The sequence below is a fragment of the Vidua chalybeata genome, chromosome 7, assembly GCF_026979565.1.
Source record: "Vidua chalybeata isolate OUT-0048 chromosome 7, bVidCha1 merged haplotype, whole genome shotgun sequence".
Lineage (NCBI taxonomy): Eukaryota > Metazoa > Chordata > Aves > Passeriformes > Viduidae > Vidua > Vidua chalybeata.
In genome coordinates, this window is record NC_071536.1 from 31,680,681 (window position 1) to 31,701,423 (window position 20,743).

At 41.3% G+C, this 20,743-nt stretch overlaps 1 protein-coding gene across 1 annotated transcript in view; it reads right to left on the reverse strand.

Moving 5' to 3' along the window:
- The window catches only part of ACTR3 (actin related protein 3), a 28,687-nt gene extending 16,305 nt beyond the window's left edge, over positions 1–12,382 (reverse strand). The window contains exon 1 of the mRNA XM_053947997.1: positions 12,205–12,382. Within this exon, the coding sequence (XP_053803972.1) occupies positions 12,205–12,248 (44 nt within the window). The 5' untranslated portion in view covers positions 12,249–12,382. The remainder of the gene's footprint in view (positions 1–12,204) is intronic.
- Positions 12,383–20,743: the final 8,361 nt, after the last annotated feature.

The window sequence follows — 20,743 nt, forward strand, 5'->3', positions numbered from 1 at the left end:
TCCAGAGCAGGAATTACTGCTGCTACAGAAAAAGAATCCTGATAGTAGAGATAAGGCAGTACCAACACTGGATTTTCCACAAATCATCCCTGGTCTTGCTACCCAGAACTGAAGAGTGGCAGAAGGGACTTGCATGGAGACAGGTAGGCACATCCCATTAATGAGACATAGACTCAGCTTTCCCAGATGGAATTTGGGGCATTCAGCAGTAAGAGCACAAGGCACTGCACACTGGAGTGTAATGGTATAAGCAGATTTCTATTAAAATCTGTAACACAGAACTGATTTACAAAATCCCAAAGGTGAAAGCCTTGATTGTTCGGGTGTTTCCCTCTATTTCTCTGTGTTCAGCTCCCTGAAGTGTTTCTGTAGGCCTATTAACTCATTAAAAAAAAAAAAGGGGGGGGAAAAAACCTCTAAGAAACAATCAGGCAAAAAATTTGTTGAATAATCATGGCCTTTAGTTCAGAAAATCAGCTACAAAGTATCCAAGAGCAGTACACACATTCTCTATACATATGTGCATGTCCCCACACTCTCAGCATATATATATATATAGTGCTGATATTCCCCAGTGACTTAAGCCAGCACCACTTTCTAGTCTACAGAGATATGTAATAAATAAAACATTATCTTTTTGTAATGAACATTCATAGCACAAACAGGTTTGGGAGAGCAACTAATGAAGTTTCCTTCTGAGTTAACTCTACTAATCCCTATTTCACTTATCAGTGGAGAAGTATCTTCAGCATGTAATCATGACCCTCAGAAACTCACATCCTGAAACTGCACAGCAGCCCTGCACTCTCTGCCCAAAAGCTCTCTAGAAGGACAGCCAAAGGGCTTCCCACAATGTTCTCAGCAGCACTAATGGGATTTCTTACATGTGCTCTCTCACCTAGAATGGATGTTTCTGAGGCTATGACACGAAAGCAATGCCACCGGGAGGTTACTTGTGCATTAGTCACACAGACAATTTTAAAGCCAAAAGGAAACAGTGCTGAGGGTAAGAACTTGTAACAAGGATGTCATTACCAGAACCTCCATCTACAAACCACAAACTATGACCACGTGCCTTTGCTCCACTGCTTTCCTACCCACAACAAATGCCATTCTCCCGAGTTATACACCCTAGTTCATGCACAACTGCAATTCCAACAAAAGTGAGGAATGGGGCACAACTGCTTTGTGGGCAATGCAGTTGTCCAGCTGCTCCTGAAGTACCACAGAGCTGAAGGGTCCAACAGAAATTGGGAGTGTCATTTCTCTGACAGCTCCACACAAAGACAGGAGTTAACTGAGCACAAGCAGACAAGAGCACTTGAGGACAAGCATCACCTGATCTCCAACTCCTAGAGCAAATCTGGGTTGCAACCTATTCCTCAGCTGTTCCTAATGACCTGGGCTAACAGAAATGTCACATATTTAAAATGCATATACAAACCGAAGTAAGATGTACCTGCAATGCTTGTCCCACTGGAAAGATACAAAGCAACTTGAAAAACAAACAAACAAAAAAAAAATTTTCTGTGGGAAAAGTAGCAAGTGGCAACCCAAAACTAAAGGAAACCAAAATGTGCTCTTTCTGGTTTACCTTCAAGGGGCATCATTAGAAAAACAAGGCCATTGTGTTCAGAGAGCTATTTTTTTCTTGTTGTTCAAACTGCTCTCTTCATGATGGTTCTGAATTACTGTTCACCATCTGAGCCACAGTCCTTCTGTGCAAGCTCTCACTCCAAATACAACACATCCTATGCCTGTATCTCACCCTGCAGATGCAATGGGTTTCCCAGGCACCATAGCCTGGATAGCATACATGTGTAACTTCTAAAATTCTGCTTTGCTGTGTACCACAGCCCATACATGAAGCCCAGCAAGGTTTCCCTACCTAAACACACCTCAACTCCTATGCAGAACATATCCAAGTGGTGATGCTCCAAGAAAGTCTAACATCCACTTTACAGAGTTAAATGCATTTATTCTTAAATGTAAGCTGATACTGGCTTTTTGCAAGGTGTCACACTTGCTCAGGCAGCAGGAGATCCCTTCTCCATATCCCCTTCCATGCAAATGGGTCTGGAGCCAATCTCCCATTTCCCTTGAGAGCCTCTTCCCATGTGTTTATGAACTCTCCTGAGGCAGGAATGCTTTGCATTTCTTTACTGAAACCACGTGGAAAAAAGGCTCCAGGAAACAAGGGCCAAAGACAGAAAGCAAAATGATTGCAACACTCATCATTCAACACACATTCATTGCTGGCTAAATTACCTTAACTTAAAAAATTGTAATTAAGTACAGCAGGGTACAGAAGGCACTACAGAAAAGCTCAGACTGTGGAGACCATGCACATGGTAATATATTCAAAAGGGCATGAAATAAATCTCATGGCAAAACCTCCAAATTTTAAACAGAATAGAAAGGGATTCTGGTCTTCAATACCAGCTCCTTCCTTGCACATGGTCTGTCCATCAAAGACTTTATCAAAAAGTGCTTAATATCCATTCTTGTTTTAACTGGATAAATTCTAAATAGACAGGAATTATAAGATAGATATCACGTTTTTACTGTCTGATGTCTTCTGATAACAGCTGCCTTAAGAAGAAATGGAACACTTCTCAAACATGGATGAATTCCTAGTCTTCATACACGAGCCTCATGTGACTGAAAAGCCTGAACAAGCCCTTATGTGTTTATTTGTGGCTTTTCTTCTATCATCCTTCTTGTATCAGGATTGTTCTCCCATCCAGATGGGACTGAAAAGCCAAGGAAGTATTTACTCTTCAAATCATGTAAAAGAAATGATAAAATTCCAGTGAAAGAGGAAAGCTGTCTTGCCCCTTTAAAAAGGTCCCAGCCCTAGCATCAGGTGCAAACTGGTTAAGCAGCAGCAGAAGTCCCTGAAGGACTGATTACATTAGGAAAATGGGACTTGTATTAATAAATTAGTTTACTATCTCTTTTGAAATGTCCTTGATAAAACATAAGACAGCAAGATTTTGAAATTAGCCATGTTTTTTGAATTTTACATCTTTAGCTAATATAGTTTACCTTTCACACATTACTAGTTTGCATTTTTAAAGAGCAGCTGCTTCTGTCAAATTCAAAAACATTTTTGATCAACAAGTGTTGATCAAGTAATCAATAGTGGAAATCAAAGAATTTGCCCTATAAATGGAAAAAAACCACAAGATTAGAAGCACTGTCAGGTAAAGAGAACCTTCTTAAATCGTAGATACCTCTAGGTAGCAGAGGTGTTACAAATCTCACAGTTTACAAGCTTGACCTTAGAATAAATTATACTACTGTGTGTTTGAAACTATTACTTTACAGTATTTCCCCCCCAAAATATCAGCCCACTCAAGCAAGAGCCTTCACCTTGGCAACAAATACTTCTGTGCCACATACTGAAACTATCACAGTAAAAGAAACCATAAGAAGACTGCTGAGCAATTTAATAAATTAGCTTAAAAGCAGCTTGAAAGAGAAGTGCTTCTAGCAAAGGTTTATTTCTTAAATAGATAAAAACCACCTTTAAAAAAGGCTGATTTATCTTTAAAGGCATCTCTATTTTTGTGTAGAAATTTATCCAGTGCTGCTTTTTATCAGCAGCTACCTCTACAACTCAGAGCACAGACAACTGTACTGCTTGCTAGTAAAATCCAGCTAAAATGGGGAGTGGAAACCACAAAGACACAGCTGCACAGAGCCAGACCAGAATGACCAAGAGGAACATGGGGACAAAAGCAGCCTGTGCTGCACAGCACTCAGAATAAATTACACATGCATTGTAACACAGGTGTACAGGTGACATTTTTAACACCAGCCTGGAGAACAGAGGAAGATACTGCATTGTGCTGCTTCTAACTTTATTAACATTTGGATGGAGTAGAAGAGCAACAACTTTCAATTTTGCTTTCTGTTTACTACCACCAAATCTTTGAAAATCAACCAACCAACCAAAAACCAACAACATTGGTAAGCTGACTCTGGAAAAGTTCTCCTCAAAGTAAAGAGGAAGATATGATGCATTTATGTCCAAAAAACTGGCTTATAATTTACTTGAAACCAGCTCATACTTAAGTGTTTTCAACTAACAAAATCCCAACTCTGGCATCCAGATGATACTACCACATACACTTGTAGTCTTTGTTAATTTAATTTGTATTTGTAAATCCATTTCTAATATTTAATGCTGGTACATTCTTCAACACAAAAGTTAAAGCTTTTCTCTGACTGCATTTTCCTCAAAATAAGAAGAGCAAATGGCTTTGGATATTACCTTTGTATAATGAGAGAAGAGTAGTTTGTGTTGGCAAAGGCAAAATGCTCCCTCTCTACTCACTGCTTCCTTTGAGACTTCCAGACTAATTCATTTTAACACATGTCTTAACAGTGCCTCTGTGTTACACCACACCCACACAGCACTCACCTATACTGATAGGCTTTTTAATAAATTTGTATTTCATTTTTCCAGGCTTTCTGAGCATTTTTCACAGCCTGCCTACTCCATGCAGTATTTCCAAATACTGAGGAAAGAATGCCCAAAAGTCTGGCAGTCTTACATGAATAATTACTTAACAGTATAAGTTATTTACTATGAGGGGGAGATTTATTTGGCAACTTTCTACATCATTTACCCAAAATACGCTGAACATCAGGAGTTGGACTAAATTACCCTTGTGGGTCCTTTCCAACTCAGAATATTCTATGACTGCACAGACATTTATCAGGAAGAAAAAAAAAACACATGAAAATAAATGAATTATACATATTTTTCAACAGATAAAGCAAGGAAGGATAAATTGAATAAACACATACATAACCTGCAAGTAAACAAAATCCTGCACTTGACAAAATTAAACAGGTGAAATCTAAATCTTATGATGCAGAAAAAGCCTGACTTGAAAGTTTCTTCAAGCAAATGTAATAAGGAACTAAAACTATAAAGTTGTTCAACATTAAAAAAAAAAAGGAAAAAAAGAAAAAAGATGAGCTTTTGTGCTTGCTATTTGCACAATTTCAGCACTTGAGAGCTCCAGCTTTGATCCAAGAGCTGTGGCCCCAATCCCATCAACCTGAGCAGGGGGCAGGATGAGACTGACTGGCCTGGGAGAGCAGGGATGGAGGGCAGGAGCACCCAGCAAGCACCAAGGGATTGTCCCAGCATTCCCAAACTGCCCCATGACCACTTCAGCCTTTCAGCAGGTAACCAAATGTTTTCCATCAAGAGCAGGCATTCACTAAAGCACCAGATTACATATTTATCACATTATACCACACTTCTAATAAAAGATTGTTTTGATTAGAAACAGTTGGCTCGTAGAAAAAAACTCAGCTGTGGACAAAAACATACCAGTAAATCTTGTTTAATATAAAAAGCAGGTCTCATTTAACAGGATCACAGAGATTCTTGAAGTCTGACAGTAAATATGCAAGCAGTTCTATTGTGAAAGCTCCTGCAGATGATAAACAATGTTCAGTATCTAAGGCAAGTCATGACAAAAAAAATACTAATACTTAAAACCTAGATAAGAGGTATGGTGGTAAGAATTACAATCTGCATTCATCCATTGATAGCATTTAAAGTATCAACCTCCTGTCTGCATCTTGCACTCTACAGCCTGAGCATGCCAAAACACATCCTGTGCACAGCTGCAAACATTTGCACTGACCACAAGAGAATAATAAAGAGAAAAAGGAAATCCCAGAAAAATTAAAACCGTACATTCATCTAGAGTTTTTCCATCTAGTCTTAAAAATGCAAACCCATGATCAGAGTAAAATGAAAAAAATATGAATCACGTTATACCCTACATTAAGTCAGTGGATAACATGATTTTTTTTTTCAATTTTGGATGTAACTGAATAAACAAAACCCCACCAATACATCACTAGTAGCACTTGGAAAGGACTGATGCTTCATTTTGATGGTTAAAGTAATCGTGCTATGGGCACTAACAAGTTTGCAATCCAATTGGTATTTTTAAGCATCTACCCAAGGATGATTTCTGTTAAGACTGGTACACCTAAATGTATTTTAGTTCAGTGACCAAAACCAAAAATTAAAGATTAAAGCAATAGAGATTCCTTTTCTTACATAGAGCAGAAAAGAACTTGGAATTTCCTTGGGGACAAACCCAAGTATGTTTTTAGTTATTTTACCTTTGAAATTAACCTTGTCTCCCTAAAGTCTTCTAATTTTGGACAAGCATTCAAAGTTCTTTTTTTTTTTTTAAGCTAGTTTGAAATTGTTATAACCTTTTAGCATGTCCCAAAGAAAGTCTGCAATGATGAAACTAAATGTTGAGACATTATGTTGAAACTTTCCAATTGCATGAACTAACAGACCTACTGCAAAGTTTCTTAGATGTGCCTATAAAACAATACAGAGCATGGATTACTACTCAGAGCTGGTGCAATGTTTCTGAACTCATAAAAACTGTATTTTCAATTAATTTAGACAAGTAAATGTCCCTAGACGTCATGCAATCAGCACACCTGCTGGGCAGAAAGTCCAAGCCAGGTACTAAACACAGCAAGGAACAAGAATGGAACCTGCCCATCCCAGGTTCACCTCACACCCTGCCCCAAGCAGGAGCCCTGCAGTTCATACAAGGAGGTTCATTAATCTTTAACTCTACAGATCCAGCCCAGGGATGCAAGTGGGTTTGTCCTCTGCCCTGAAATGCCACTGCCCCTTTCCTCTGTATCAAGCACAAGTGAGACACGGGAAAAGAGGAGCAGAAACAGAAGGACTGGAAGGTGTCATGCATCTTGAATGGCTTCTGGAATGCACTAAATAAAACAAGATATAAAATGATTCCTATGACAGAATTACAAAAAAAAAAAAAGTGTGTGTCAATAGAAATATATGTACTCCTACCTGAACTCCTATTATTCCTAATTATATTGCATACTCTGAGCATTTAGTGGTGCAACATGGACTGTGATGTATTAGAATCATCCAAGAAATATGACAGGTCATCATCAGCCTTCAAAGTCTCCCTGAAAATGTTTTTTAAATGTATTACATCAATTCTTAACCTAGTACAATTCCTTTTTCCACGTGAAGGATGAGACATTTTCCCCTCCTCCCTAACCACACTCCAGCCACTGGCAAGCAAAAGATACTCTTAAAACACTGGAAGAGGATTTTTTCCAAATGCCATCAAGGAAATACTTTTTCCATGCTTTCCATATTGAAAAATTACTTCTGAGATTACACAATGCAGAGAAATTCAGCCCAAAAAAGAAAATTTTCATGAAGACTTGAGCCCACAGAAAGTCATGACAAGATGTCCAGTTAAAGAATAAACTGCAAAAATATCATGATGCTGAAATCTTTACACTAAACAGAAGCTAGGCTTTGAAAAACCTGCAGAAATAACCCATATCTGGAACATTAGGAAAGAAAAATAATTTCAAGGCACAGTATAAGATATTAAAAAAGTTCAAGAGCTCACACAACAGCCTGTTACTTCCCCCTACCTTGACTTTATAGCACTGGATTTCTCACCTCACAGATTTTGCTGTCTATTGAAGATTATTGCTTATAATGATCTTCTATTCATTTACACTCATTACACTCTCAGGTCAAAACTCAGAAGAGAAACAGAATGACATAATCCTGTCATACCTTATCACATCAGAAGACACTGAACCCATAAACACTTTGCTCTCCTTAAGAGCCATAGAGGTGTTGCATGAAGATTAGCTAGAGTAGCAGGGTTTGTAGGGAATTTCCCGAAAGCAAAGCTCACTCCAGCCAGCCTCTGCTTCTCTGAGGTTCTGTGTGTCTAAATTTACTCTTCCTTCATTCACAGCACTGGTTAGAGAGACCAAATAGCCAAGAAACTCTCAGAGATGTATGTGACTCATTCCAAAAAACAGCTTGCAACTCCACATCAAGAAACCCTGGAAATCCTGAGCAGCCTCAATCCTCCTGGCTCTCAGCTCAGAGGGTACCCAGACTGCCAGGAGGTGTCCAAGAAATCCTGAGTTCCCATCAAGAACAGGAAATCTTTCTCCAGTCAACCCTAAAACCTTTAATTCATCCCTCGTAAGCAAGAAAGAAATTTTAAAAACACATCACTTTCTTGCAACCCGTGCATGGGAAATAAAAAAGGGACCTAGCCTGGCATAGAAGGAGGCAGAAAACAAGATTGTGTGGTTTTTTTCCACATAATCATATAACCAATTTACTCAAGAAAAAGGTTACCAATAGAAATGACCGTTCCAACAAAAGACTCTTGGTATATTGGAGAAGCTGGTCACCACTGACACTCAAGTATCACTGAAAAATGACACACAAACCTGCATAAAATAAAGTTCAGGTACACAAAATACAAATAATATTCTGTAAGCCCCTTTCAGTGCTATAATTAAGTTCTCATTTTGGAAGTGCAGTAGTTGCATAGCCACTTACTCCAGTTCAGCTGAAGAGCCATTAATTTGAACACTTGCAATTATCTGCCATCCCAAATGAGCTAATTCAGTGTTATACAAGTCACACTGAAGGAAAAAAGTGCATTCACACAGAAAGACACAGTTAAAATCTACTTGTCAACCTAATCAAGCTAAATTCCAAAGTGGCGTAGGAAGAGCTTTTAATCATGACTTGCAGGCAGTGCTGTGCTCGCCTGTAGAAGAGGCAGCAAGAACAATTCAAATACCCAAAAGGCACAGAGCAAAAGACTGCAGCCTACTGTGATTAAAAAATGACTAAGAGCCTTTTCCTTTCTTTGGTACGTTGCTCACATACTTTATGGAAAGAACTCCATCTCATTTTTCTATTTTTAATTTTTGTGTTTAAAATGCATGTAATTCTTAGATACACCAAGTATGAAGTAAGTCTCATTCACAGCATATCTACTGACTTCAGGAAAATCAAAAATTTGCCAGTGTTTGAAGGATATAAACAGAAAAGCACATAGGTGCTACTTCATAGCTCATTACTCATGGACTTGGTGCCTATCTTTTGTGGAAAGAAGAGAGAGAAGGGCTCTCAGCAGCCAAGTGAAGTCAAATTCACTACTAACATGGACAAAGACTTCCTGACAATAAGGTCCACAGTGTTGTTCTTCAGATTACCCAACAAAACAACAATATACTTGAAACTAAACTAGACAAGGTGATCAGTTATAGAAATATATAATACTGGGTTTAACAGTTATGTTAAACTAAATGAGCTTTTCAGATTTTTCATATTATGTACAAATACTGTACAATTAAAAGGACAGTGCTTTAGACAAGCAGCTTCTAAAACCACACGTATTTACTTGCCCTTACTAGCTATCAATTACCTTATTTTCTAGGTATCAAGTTTGCTTAAGCAAAGAATGCAAATTTCAGGGTACAAACGTAACACTGGAAGGACTTCAGCTGCATCTGATTGCCATGTCACTGATTAAAACAATTTCCCAGCTCCAGCTGTATGACATGTACTTAGATGACCCCTAAAAAAAGTTTGAGTTGTTAAAACCTCAGCCAACAATCATCACGTTATCTCCCCATTCTCTTCTGTGTATTTTGTCTCTTTATGCTTTGAAAGAAGTCCTTATCATTTGTATAATCTGTGCAGGCTGATGCTGAAAAGCACAACTTTGCTGCCTTTCTCATCCCTCTGTCTTAGCCAGCAAAAATGAACACACACATTTTAAAAAAATCCACCCAAATTTAACACTCAGATAAACAAACTGAACTGTGGCTACAAGCGCAAGACACAGGAAGACACTCTTCAATACCACTTCTACACCTGCCCTTTTGCTGACTGAGGTCAATTCTCCTGAGATTACAAACTATCAACCCCTCCCTCTAAAAAAAGTCTACTTATTGGAAAACCAGTGCACATTTAAAGTCTGTTTCAAGCATGGCAGCTCCTTTCACCCCTTCTGTTTCAGCTGTATTTTCAAAACCACTTTTTCTCTTTTTGAGGGCTATATTTAATTTGTCTGCTTTCTGTCATTTTGGCAGACAGGACGGAACACTGAAACTTCAGCTGATCTGCACTGAGCACAGGGCTGACACAGTTTGTGTTCCCACACAAAAAGTGAGATAGACTGGGAGGGCTACACCAAATAAAAGCCAAGAGCATGATCATGCTATCATAACTCACTGCACTATTACCCACCTGTTGCTTATTCATCTCAACTATTTTTCCTTTGTAAATTCACCACTTTATATTTTTGTCTACTGAAATTATTGAATTCAAACCACCCCAACACTCTGCAATCTTTATAGTGCTACAAATCTTTGCCCCACTTTCTTGAAGCAGAATTTTATGGAAGAACAACCTTGGATGAAGAAATGCACCTGAAATGAAAAGCCTGGAGACTAAAATAGCTGGACTGTATTAAAAAAAAAATACGGTGCACAATAAAACAGCACCTCAGAGCATTTTTTTAAAGATTTTTAGGAAAATAAATATATTAAACAGGAGCAAGACTTGGTTAACATCATATTCAACATTACAGAGTAAACCATCTGAAGTGAAGTTGATTAATGGTGTACTTGCACACACATCTTCCCCAGGAACATTTGCTTTAACACTCATGTCCCTTGGTACACCTCTCACATCCACAAGACAAAGTTATATCTTGCACAGCTCTGTGCTTGCCTGCTGCTCCTGCGGGGCACTGCTGAAAGCTTTAAGCGAATTTCTAATCCAGTGGTCACAACCTGTACTTTATAAACCTATAAAGACATAATTATTGCCTTAATGGGACTGCCAGTGATACACAAACATGTGGGATGGGAAAAGCCTCTGGTGGCATGTGGAAGAGTAGTTAGGGATCTTTTGCTTTGAAAGACAAACCCATATACACATGTTAAACTCACATATTCTTCTACTACACTCAGCTATACACCCTCATTCCCACTGTGCTAACTTTCAACCATCCCAGAGAATTCAAGGTTTTAATTCTGCTTTCACTGCAGGAATGACTTCTTCACACAACTGTTAGACATGCAGGCATCAGACACACACATACATATACCTGCTCTTCCTAAAGACCAATTTATTAATGTCCTACACCAAACAGATTCTCTTGAGGGGATGATGAGCACGTGCTTTCAGAAACAAGCACTTGGGTTGCAGAAGAACACACCCTTTCAAGAAAGCCCGATAAACAGCTGCATCTACAGAGCACTCACTGAAAATTTTCTTTATTTTTAGCAAGAGGGATGAGAAGTGAAACGAAAGTAAAAAACGAGTTAAAGAAGCAGCATGCCATCAGTGGTAGCTAAAGAGCTTTGAAAGCACAGCAGTGCTTGCCCTCCCAATGAAAAACTGAGGCCTGATGGAGACGTTTCCTATTTCCGACGGCCCCGCAGCCCGCGGCTCACAGCGCGGTCCGCACTTCCCGAGCGCGCTCCTGCGAGCGGCACCGCGGAGCCCGCCCGGCCCGGCTTCCCACGGCACCTCCGGGGCTGCCGCGCTGCCCCAGCCCCGGAGCCGCGCAAAAGCCAGCCCAGGTCCCCGGGGCCTCCTCCCGCACCGCTCCTGGTGCTATGGATCACCGGCACCGCGTTCCCTCCACCGCCTGGCAGCTGCTGAACGAAAAGAAGCGTTTCCAAAGCGGATTTGGTTCAGGTTTGACACTGAAAACTGCCTTATAAGGTATAAAAGCCCGAAAGCAGGAAGAGGCTTTGACAAAACTAAGGAAGTTCCTCTGCGCCTGCTCGATGGAAGGGGAGGGGTTTTTTCTTCCACAGAGAGAAGTAACACAGAATAAATGACATTATCCGCACGTTAAAACAAAAAATAAAAACACACTATCCCCCCAGACGGCGTCGGGCAGAGCGGCGACTCCCCCGAGCCGGGGCATCCCAGGGCCTCTGGGCAGCCGCGGGAGCCGCGTCCCCGCTCGCCACCCCCGGCAGCCGCACAAGGTCCCGCACCCCGGCCCGGGACCGATGGGGGCGGCCTCGACCGGCCCCGGGCGGCCCGAGAGCAGCGAGCGGGGCCGCGCCGGGACACGGCTCCCGCCGGGCGGAGAGCGAAGGGCGGGGAAGAGAAGGCGGCTGGATGCTCCCCCCGGCCCAGCCCGGCCCGGTCCATCCCTCCCAGCACCGGCCCCGCGGCGGCTCGGGCGCGGCTGCCCGGCCCGGCAGCACGACCCCCGCCGCCATCTGCAGCAGCATCGGCGGCGGAACCCGCCCGGCCCCGCCCCGGGCGGCCCCGAGCTGTCAGCGGCCGTGTCTCACCCCGTGCCGCAGTCCACCACGCAGGCCGGGAGCCGCCCTGCCATGCTGGTCGGTAGCGGCGGTGCTAGGGACGGCGGGCAGCCCTGGGCTCCGGCGGGGCTCGACGGGCTGCGCTCGGCGGCACCGAGGGACTTCCGCAGGGCGGGCGCTGCCTCCGCCCCCGCCCGCTCGCTCGCTGCCCGGCGAGCCCAAGATGGCTGACCCGCCCCGCCCCGTGACGTGCGGTGGCGCGGCCTCGCCCGCCGGGCGGAGCGGCCGAGCGCCCTCAGGGCGGCGGGAGCTGCTCGACCGCAGATTATCGCGGGTATAGCACGGGGTCAGTCGGGCAGGAAAACACCCCCGAGGTCACCGGGTCCGAGCGGTGACCAAAAGCACCATGTCAAACAGAGCATGAGCCACGTCCAGGCTTTCCTTAAACACCTCCAGGGACTTGGCTCCACCAGCTCCATGGGCAGTCACAGAACTGCTCGAGTTGGAAGGGACCTGTGGAGATCATTCGGTCCATCCCCCATGCCCAGGCAGGGTCACCTGGAGCAGTGACACAGGAATGCATCCAGGTGGGCTCGGAATGTCTCCAGTGTGGGAGACTCCAGCCCTCCCTGGGCAGCTGTTGCAAGGATCTGCCACCTTTGATGTAAAGAAATTCTTCCTCATGCTGAGGTGAAACTTTGGCCAGCACTCTTCATCCTGTCACTGGGCACCACTGAAATGAGTCTGGCACCATTCTCTTGGCGCCTGTCTTTGAGATATTTATATGCAATAATGACATCCCCTCGCAGTCTTCTCCAGACTAAACAGGCCCAGCTCTCGCAGTCCCTCATTGTAAGAGATATGTGACAGACTCCCCCCATCATCTTTGTCCCACAGAGGGTAGGAGACAATGCACTGTTGGGGTCAGGTGTTCAGGTGGACAAAATATAGTCTGTACTCTTCTCTTTCTCTCTCTTTCCACCTTCCACAACCCTTCAGGCTTCGAAGGACAGAGTGCTGAGCACACCAGGTCTGGCCCAGTCCTTGCCCTGAAGTGTACTGCAGCCACACACTACGTTTTGTTTGTTTTCAAAGTATCTTAGTGTTTTAACAGTTCTCATATTGGGTATTTCAGGTATTTTCAATCCTTTGCTTGCTGCTCCTCCCTTGGCAATAAGAAGGTATGAGCTTCATGGTATAATCAGATGTCAAGATGTGAACAAATTTAGTAGTCGATCAACATGAGTAATTGTCAGGACTCAGTGGGCACTAATGGATCTTAATGGCTCTAATAAGCATCACCAGGGGTTTCCACTCCACAGTCCTTGTCCCAGCAAACTGGAGACACAGTTAAGCTCAGCTCTGGCCCTTCAGATTTTGTCTGAGCTATGCTGTAGGTCTGTGCTGTCCTACCCTTGCTTGCTACCTTGGTATTAGGCTTGCCTTGTCCCTGTGGTAGCCTCCACACTGGTCCTAGTTCTGGTCTGACATCCTGACTTCACCTTGGAGCTGCATGGCTGCAGGTGGCCCCATGTCCCTTAGGGAGCCCTCCAAGTATTCTCCCAGTGGTCTTGCTTCCTTCTCCAAGCATGTTCTCTTCACCTGGTTTCAACTATCTCTAATTAATAGCATCTCTGCCTTTTTTCACTGGAGGGATAGATTGGAGTCAGTGCCAAAGCAAAGGAAGGACTAGGGACATGGCCTTCAGGATGAGATAGGGGAGAGCAAAACCATCCCTTTCAGTAGCAGCAGCCAGGCAGTTCATTTGGGAAGTTCAAGTCACCATCTGGCTTCCGTGGGCTGCCAGATCTTCCTGAGGAACATAAGCAAGGAAAGGAGATATTGAGAGTATTAACATTTTTATTTTAATGTCAAAGCAAATTATGACTAGAACATTATGAGACATTTTACAGATAATGAAAGGGATTTCTGCAGGATATTGTGTAGCTTGTGAGCTGTGCTGAGCTAGAATATTAAAGATGAGTATCTCTGAAAGCTTTTCAGAGAAAGTGCAAATAACCCTTTGTATGTGCTGCTGTGTGTGCATAGGTAAATATTTATCTAAAAAAATACAGTTAGGATATAAACTACTATGTGGACTTTTCACTCTCCTCTCAGTTTTCTTATGTGGTAGCAGGTTCAACTGCTGCATCTGGCAGATGGAATCATGGAATGAGAGAGCAGCTTTGGGCTCCAGCTGCTGGAGTTAAAGTATCCTCCCAGAGGAGCACAAAACAAGGTCCAAAAACCTGAGGCATGTGGAAAGGATGGAGTTGGCAGGTCCTGTCCAGGCCATGCAGCACAGAGGGGATCAGGACCCCTCAGAGTTAATTTACCCAGCTGCAGTGAGATTTAAACAGAACAATCATTAGTGTTCCATTGCTGGCCAGCCTTTATTAGCTAATATTTCCAAATAATGCTCCTGATTAGTCTTATTAACCTTAATAGCAAAGCCAAAGGACAGAGAGTAGAATGGCTGTGATAGTGTGCTGGAGACTTTCTGCTAGCAGAAGCATAATTTCACTGTAAAACTTTAAATCACACCCAAAAGCACTTAGTGTAATGCACGCTACAGAAAATATCCCGTTGCTGAATTTATCTTCTCCTCCCTGTGAGTACAAGTGTTTTCTGGGAAATGGCAGGGCACTGAGCAGAACAAAAGAGTTGAGCAGAACAAAAAAGTACTGCAGGTCATATGGAAAGTGAAACGACTCTGTTAAGCAACTCCTTTGCAATCTCTTGCTATCAGTGTGTGTTCTTCCTGAGTCTGCACGAAGAATGACATTGAAAAAGAGCAGTGCTGGTGCATTTTATTTTACTGAATTACAGTGGAATTTACATTTGAGAACCAAAAAGCATAGTATTTCTCTCAGTATCAAGGTGCCAAATCAATCACAGTTTTGCAAGGGAAGGGGTTGAAAGACCTTGGCCATGAGATCTCATATTTCATTTTATTAGCCTTGCCAGATGCAGTTTTCAGGTGGCTGTGGACTCAGGCACCAGTCCAATAAAATAAAGGGGCAAGATTTCTCTTTGAGCAATATTATCTCACATTGTTGAATCATAAGCACAAGTTTGATATATTAACTCATCCAAATTCAACTCATCCAAATTCAAATAGATCAATCTAAATTTCAATACTGCTTTTTCTATAGACCTTTTGTAGTTTTATGCTTGGCATCTAGATTATCTTGGTAGATATTTTTAGCATAGAAGTCTTGTGCTTAAGTTATGAAATTGAGCTTTTAAAGCTGAAATTCAGCTGTTGTGCTGATTGGTATATTTCTTTAATGGAAAGGTTTTCCAACCTTTACTTATTTTTTTGGTACAGGAGTAGTAGAAAAGCCTACAGTCTGTTTTCATGGTGTAATTTTCTGAATCTTTTAATTCTTTTTTGGCCAGAAGTCAGTTCCTGAGTTATGAAAAGCTTTTCATTGTTTCAGGGTGTACCAGAAACTATTTTTTTAATGTGTAGAGGCAATGTCAGTATATTGTCAATCTTACCAATGGAATGGGAGTGAACAAAAGCCTGAATTGCCTTTATCTGGTACCATCTCTGGAAGTGTTCAAAAAGCATGTGGATGTGGCACTTGGGGACATGGTTTAGCTGTGAGCATGGTGGTGCTGGGCTGGTCTTAGAGGTCTTTTCCAACCTTTATGATTCTGTGAAATCCTATACAGCACACATAATCCAGCAGCAGCATCTTTCAGTGATGCACCAAGTCCAGCGTTTGTAAGCGCAGTTGGATTGCAGGTGATCTTCTCCTAAGCATCCATGATAAGAGAAGTAATTACCATTGCAGAGCATCCTCCTTCTGTTGCCATCTGCCTCCAGGCAGTTCACAATGTAAACACAGAGCAAGGGAATGTAGATGAATACAAATGAATAAGGAATGAGAGGATTAAAGTCAGGAGGAAAGTATTTCTATTAATCAACAGGTAAACAGAGATGCAGTCTAACAGTTTGATTCAGATGGAAGGAATTTGCAGACAGCTTTCTGCAAGTGTTATACAAATAAGTTGTGGGGCTCCACAGTTTTCCAAGATGTTTTGTGTGGTTTACCAGCTACAGCAATGCTAAGTATTAAAATTTCACACAAGTACCTCAGCCTGAAGAGGTGTGTACCTAGACAAAAGCATTACAAATCCCTTGCTAAGCTGTGTGGGAAGCTTTTCAGCATCCTGCTCACTCTGGATCGTTTTCATGCAGTTAATGGCCTGCCCTTGAACATGCAGAAAGAACAACGCTGTGAATCCATATATAGATCCAGCCTGGGAAGTGCAGTAAAGTGCAAGAGAAGAAAAAAAAAAAAAAAACAAACAAAAGGAAGTTCCAGGGCTGGAAGGATTTTGGAAATGCCCAGGAGGGCTGAGAATCTGATGCCTGGATCAGCATGTTGCCATTCAGATTGGCATAAACTGAATTTAAAAGGCACCTTAATATCCAGTACATCACACTGAACAGCCCTTAAGCCCAGCAAAACATGACAAAAAAAATTTGAGAAACAGCCAAGAAATATCATGTCTAGGTTATCCATTAGACAATATTCCTTTATTGTTAAGTATTTATTATAAAGTGCACTGCTTAATCACTTAACTATCATGTTCTAAGTATTTTAATATAAATATGTTTTCCAGTAGTTGAGAGAATACTACAGAGAGTTAAAAACCCCCAAAACACGTTATCTACCCAGATAAAGGATGTGTGTAGATTTCCTGCAAGATGGGTCACAAGCAAGATTACAGTGTAATTGGTTGATTTTGGCATAGCTATGGCATCAGCCATATGGGAGGCATGTAATTTCATGGAACTGCACATGGTGAAGTCATGGCAAATTACCAGGAACTCATTTGATGTGGCTGCTCTCCAAGAGTTCAACGTAGATCAACTAAAACCATTAACTTTCAAAATATAATTAGTCCATATTTTTTTCTAAATGAAGGATGAGAAAAAACCCAGCTATAATTCTTGGTACGCTTAAACAAGGTGTGTAAGGAAGAGAGAAACTTATAAACTGGGGCTTGTTTATGTCCTTGGACTATTATGATGATGACACCAGTATTACCCATTTTATTTGGTAGGAATAACAGCAAATTTTGTATCAAAAGAGAAACCTAGAAAAAGAATTTGACTGAAAATATGATGCCTTAAGAACTTGATGTTCTGGGCTGAGGCAAAATCTGCAAAAGGCGAGAGAAACTGCATTCCTATTTACAGCTTGCTTTTCCATTCAAAATTGGTTATCTGCATGCTGTTATTCTGTTCTTTCTCATAATATCTTAATCCTTTATATTGCCACTGAAAGTGAACTAGCAGAAGGATGGCAGCAGAATTCCTACGACTGCAGGGCACAAACCTCTGCCCTGGAGTTGTATCTGTACTGCACAGGCTCCACACAGTCATACCTGGGAGCCAAGGAATAGGAGTGCATAGTTTGCCCATGATAAGAAAATCTGGGCTTCTTTGTGTAATAGAAACATTATTATGTGTTCTCTGTTGCACCTATTTACTTCCTTGGCTGGAACAAATGTGGATTGCTGCCTTTTTCATGTGACTTATGCAACTTCAACTGAGAACCTGAATCAATCACAGCTGTACATGCCTGACCTGCATCAACTTGCATGCTCACTGTGTCATGAACATTAATTTGAGTAAAAGCCATGATAACTCGAAAATCTATGTAAAATCACTGTTTTTAATTTAGTGGTCCTTTATTTTTTTTTCAAAGATGTCAGGAATGTGCTAAATAAAACCAGTATGTCACCAGTTTGCAGTTTAGCAGGTGTTTAACTGTTATGTGAGCTTTTCAGCAGAGCACAGAAGCCCATAAGGGTAAAACTGAGCCTTAAAACAGTGGCAAGTACCAGAGCAAGAAAAACTGGATTGAAAAAGAGGATCAAGGTGAACCTAGGGGTCATTTCACAACAGAAGTAGCATGAAGATTCATAGAGAGTGCAATGGCACCATGGGTTTTTTTGCTACCCAACCATTTGAAACTGCAAGTAACTGAATATGTGACAGGTAAACAAATGGGTTTCTGTTCTGAGACATTTTTCTGGCTTTCACCCTTGCTTATCAACTTTTGAGAGGGTTTGGCTGCTAATATTTGACCTCTCATTCTAAATGGCTTTTCATAAGAAGATTGTTTAGAAACACTCGTATGTGTTTGGATTTCTCCTTGGTGTGTGACTTTCGATAAAAATATATTCTCTTCAGTTGACCCAAACTTTTGACTCCTCAGATTAGCTTTCAGAAGACAATAGATGTTATAAGGTTATTATATCACATCTATGGTCATTGTGCCACCTTACTCTTATTGTATTTACTTTAAGATAATGCAGGGAGGAGAGGAGAGCTAGGAGGAGAATCTGGAATTCACATGGACATGTGTCCTTCTCTGGATGTAGTAGGGTGCTCCTTGAATATATGGTATCAATCATCTGGATATTATAGCATCCACAGTTCTATTGAAGAAGCATGGATGAGCACTCTCCAATTGTCTCTAGACAAAATGGAACATATTTAAAAATACTCCTGATGGGTTAAATTATTTGGCTGCTTTCTTTCTAGGAGGATGGGGAATGTTCTCTCACAGAATAGGGAACGTTCCCTCCACCAGAGCTGGGGGAAGGCAATGAACAGCTCGTGCAGCATCTTTTTCAATTATCACAGCTATCTGCAGTCCAAGTTTCTTATTAAGATGTATGATTTATTTAGAAGCAATATACAATACCACTTAAGTTTGTCAGCAGTAGAACACTTTAAAAATAGTGTGTTCTTCAGTAAGTGTATAACTCAGTCTATTTCTAGGGACAATGCTGCTTGCATACAAAATGGAAACAATTTCAAAGCAGCGTTTCTGAATGCTGAGTGCCTCCATATGGGGTTTGTTGTTTCTGTTTGGTAGTATATAAAGAAACTGTTAACTCATTTCTGTAAAATTGCTCGTCCTGCTCAAAGACCATAGGAAATTTTCCTGAAATAATACCTTAATGAATCCAAAAAATATAAAAGCTGATTTGCAGCTCTGCAGTGCTGTGTTTGACACTGTAAGGATCAGGTGGATGTCTTTAAAGAAGGCCACAGCCAATTTTTAATGATGTGGTCTTGACATGTCCAGTATCAAAAATATATCAAAACTAACACATTGTATCCAAGTGTTTCTCTCACTCTGCTGCTTTAAAAAACAGTATTAAAAGCAAACACTCTGGTAAATTATGCTAATGAATATGTAAATTGGACAAAATCTTCTAGACAAACAGATTACATTAATTATGTTAGTCTTTACTGTGAGAATAGGGGCATTAAAATCTCTATTTGGAGCACTACATGCCTGTTTAATTTGGTGTGCCATCCTAACAAGCCAACAAACTTGACCTTTATGAACAATACACTTTGAAACCTTTTGGTCTAAAAATAATGCACCAGCAAAGCCCCAAACCAGTAACTCTGTCCATGCAATTCCTCACCTGATAAAATTTCATTTTTGGTGCAGTTTAAGAGCATCTGCACTGAGAAGACCAGTGTTGAAATTAGAAGATGTGAAAAACTTCACCTCCTGTGTTTCCCTGCAGAACAGCTTCCAGTTTAATCCATATATGGCTCTCTCTATAGAGCCCAGATATACACAGGAGGTCTCCCATGCTGATGGGGTAAGAATCCACGTGGGACATTGATTCCTTTGCTTTAGGCCCTTCCCAGGAGAATCCCTGCCCTCTCTGGAGCATTATGCATTCCCAGCAAGGGATCAGTTCCCTATTGCCATATTGGGCAATGCTTCCATTCCCTTTGAATACCACCTTATGTTGCAATGTGCCTCCCTGAATCATTGTGATTATTCACCCAGGAATGTGCAAAAGCACAAATGTAAAAATCTGTTCTGTGTTCTGAACATGCGGGGTCACATTATCAGCAGTTCCATCTGATTGGATTTGTGCTGAGAGAACTGCTTGACTTGACCTTTAGAAGAGTTGCTTTCGTGGGGATATTCAGTGTAAATAAAATTCACTTTTGGCTCTCTGCTAAAGCCTGTTGGTGTTTTTGGATCACATCTCCAGCAGGACAGGTATTCATGCTCACACATGCAATTCTGCCAGCCCTGGTGTTCAAATGGCTCTCTGGTTGTTAACCTGCATGAAGACTACACGTGCAATCCATTCCTACGTATCATTTCTCTCAATGAAATGGTAATTCAGTAATTCAGAGCACTAACAAAAGGTTTACTTTCCATTTACTTTTTGGTTTGCTGGAATAGGCTTTCAAATTGTTTTTTAAATTGTCTTTTTTATAACAATTAATGATCATAATTAATCTACCAAAAATAATTGAGTGATAGCAATTTAATAATTTTCAGTCTGGGAAATCCCTTTGCCAATTGAGCTTCCTGTTTTCTTTCCTGTTATAAATCAGCAGAGTAAAGAGACTGAAGTAAGTGATGGCAAGTTCCCCAAATGAGTTGTTTTACTCATCTATAATTTTATTACTAGCTAATATTTGCAAGTAATGTTTAGTAGGAAGCAGAAAAAGCTTTCAGATCCAATTAATTTTCTACAGCTATTAAAAGTAATG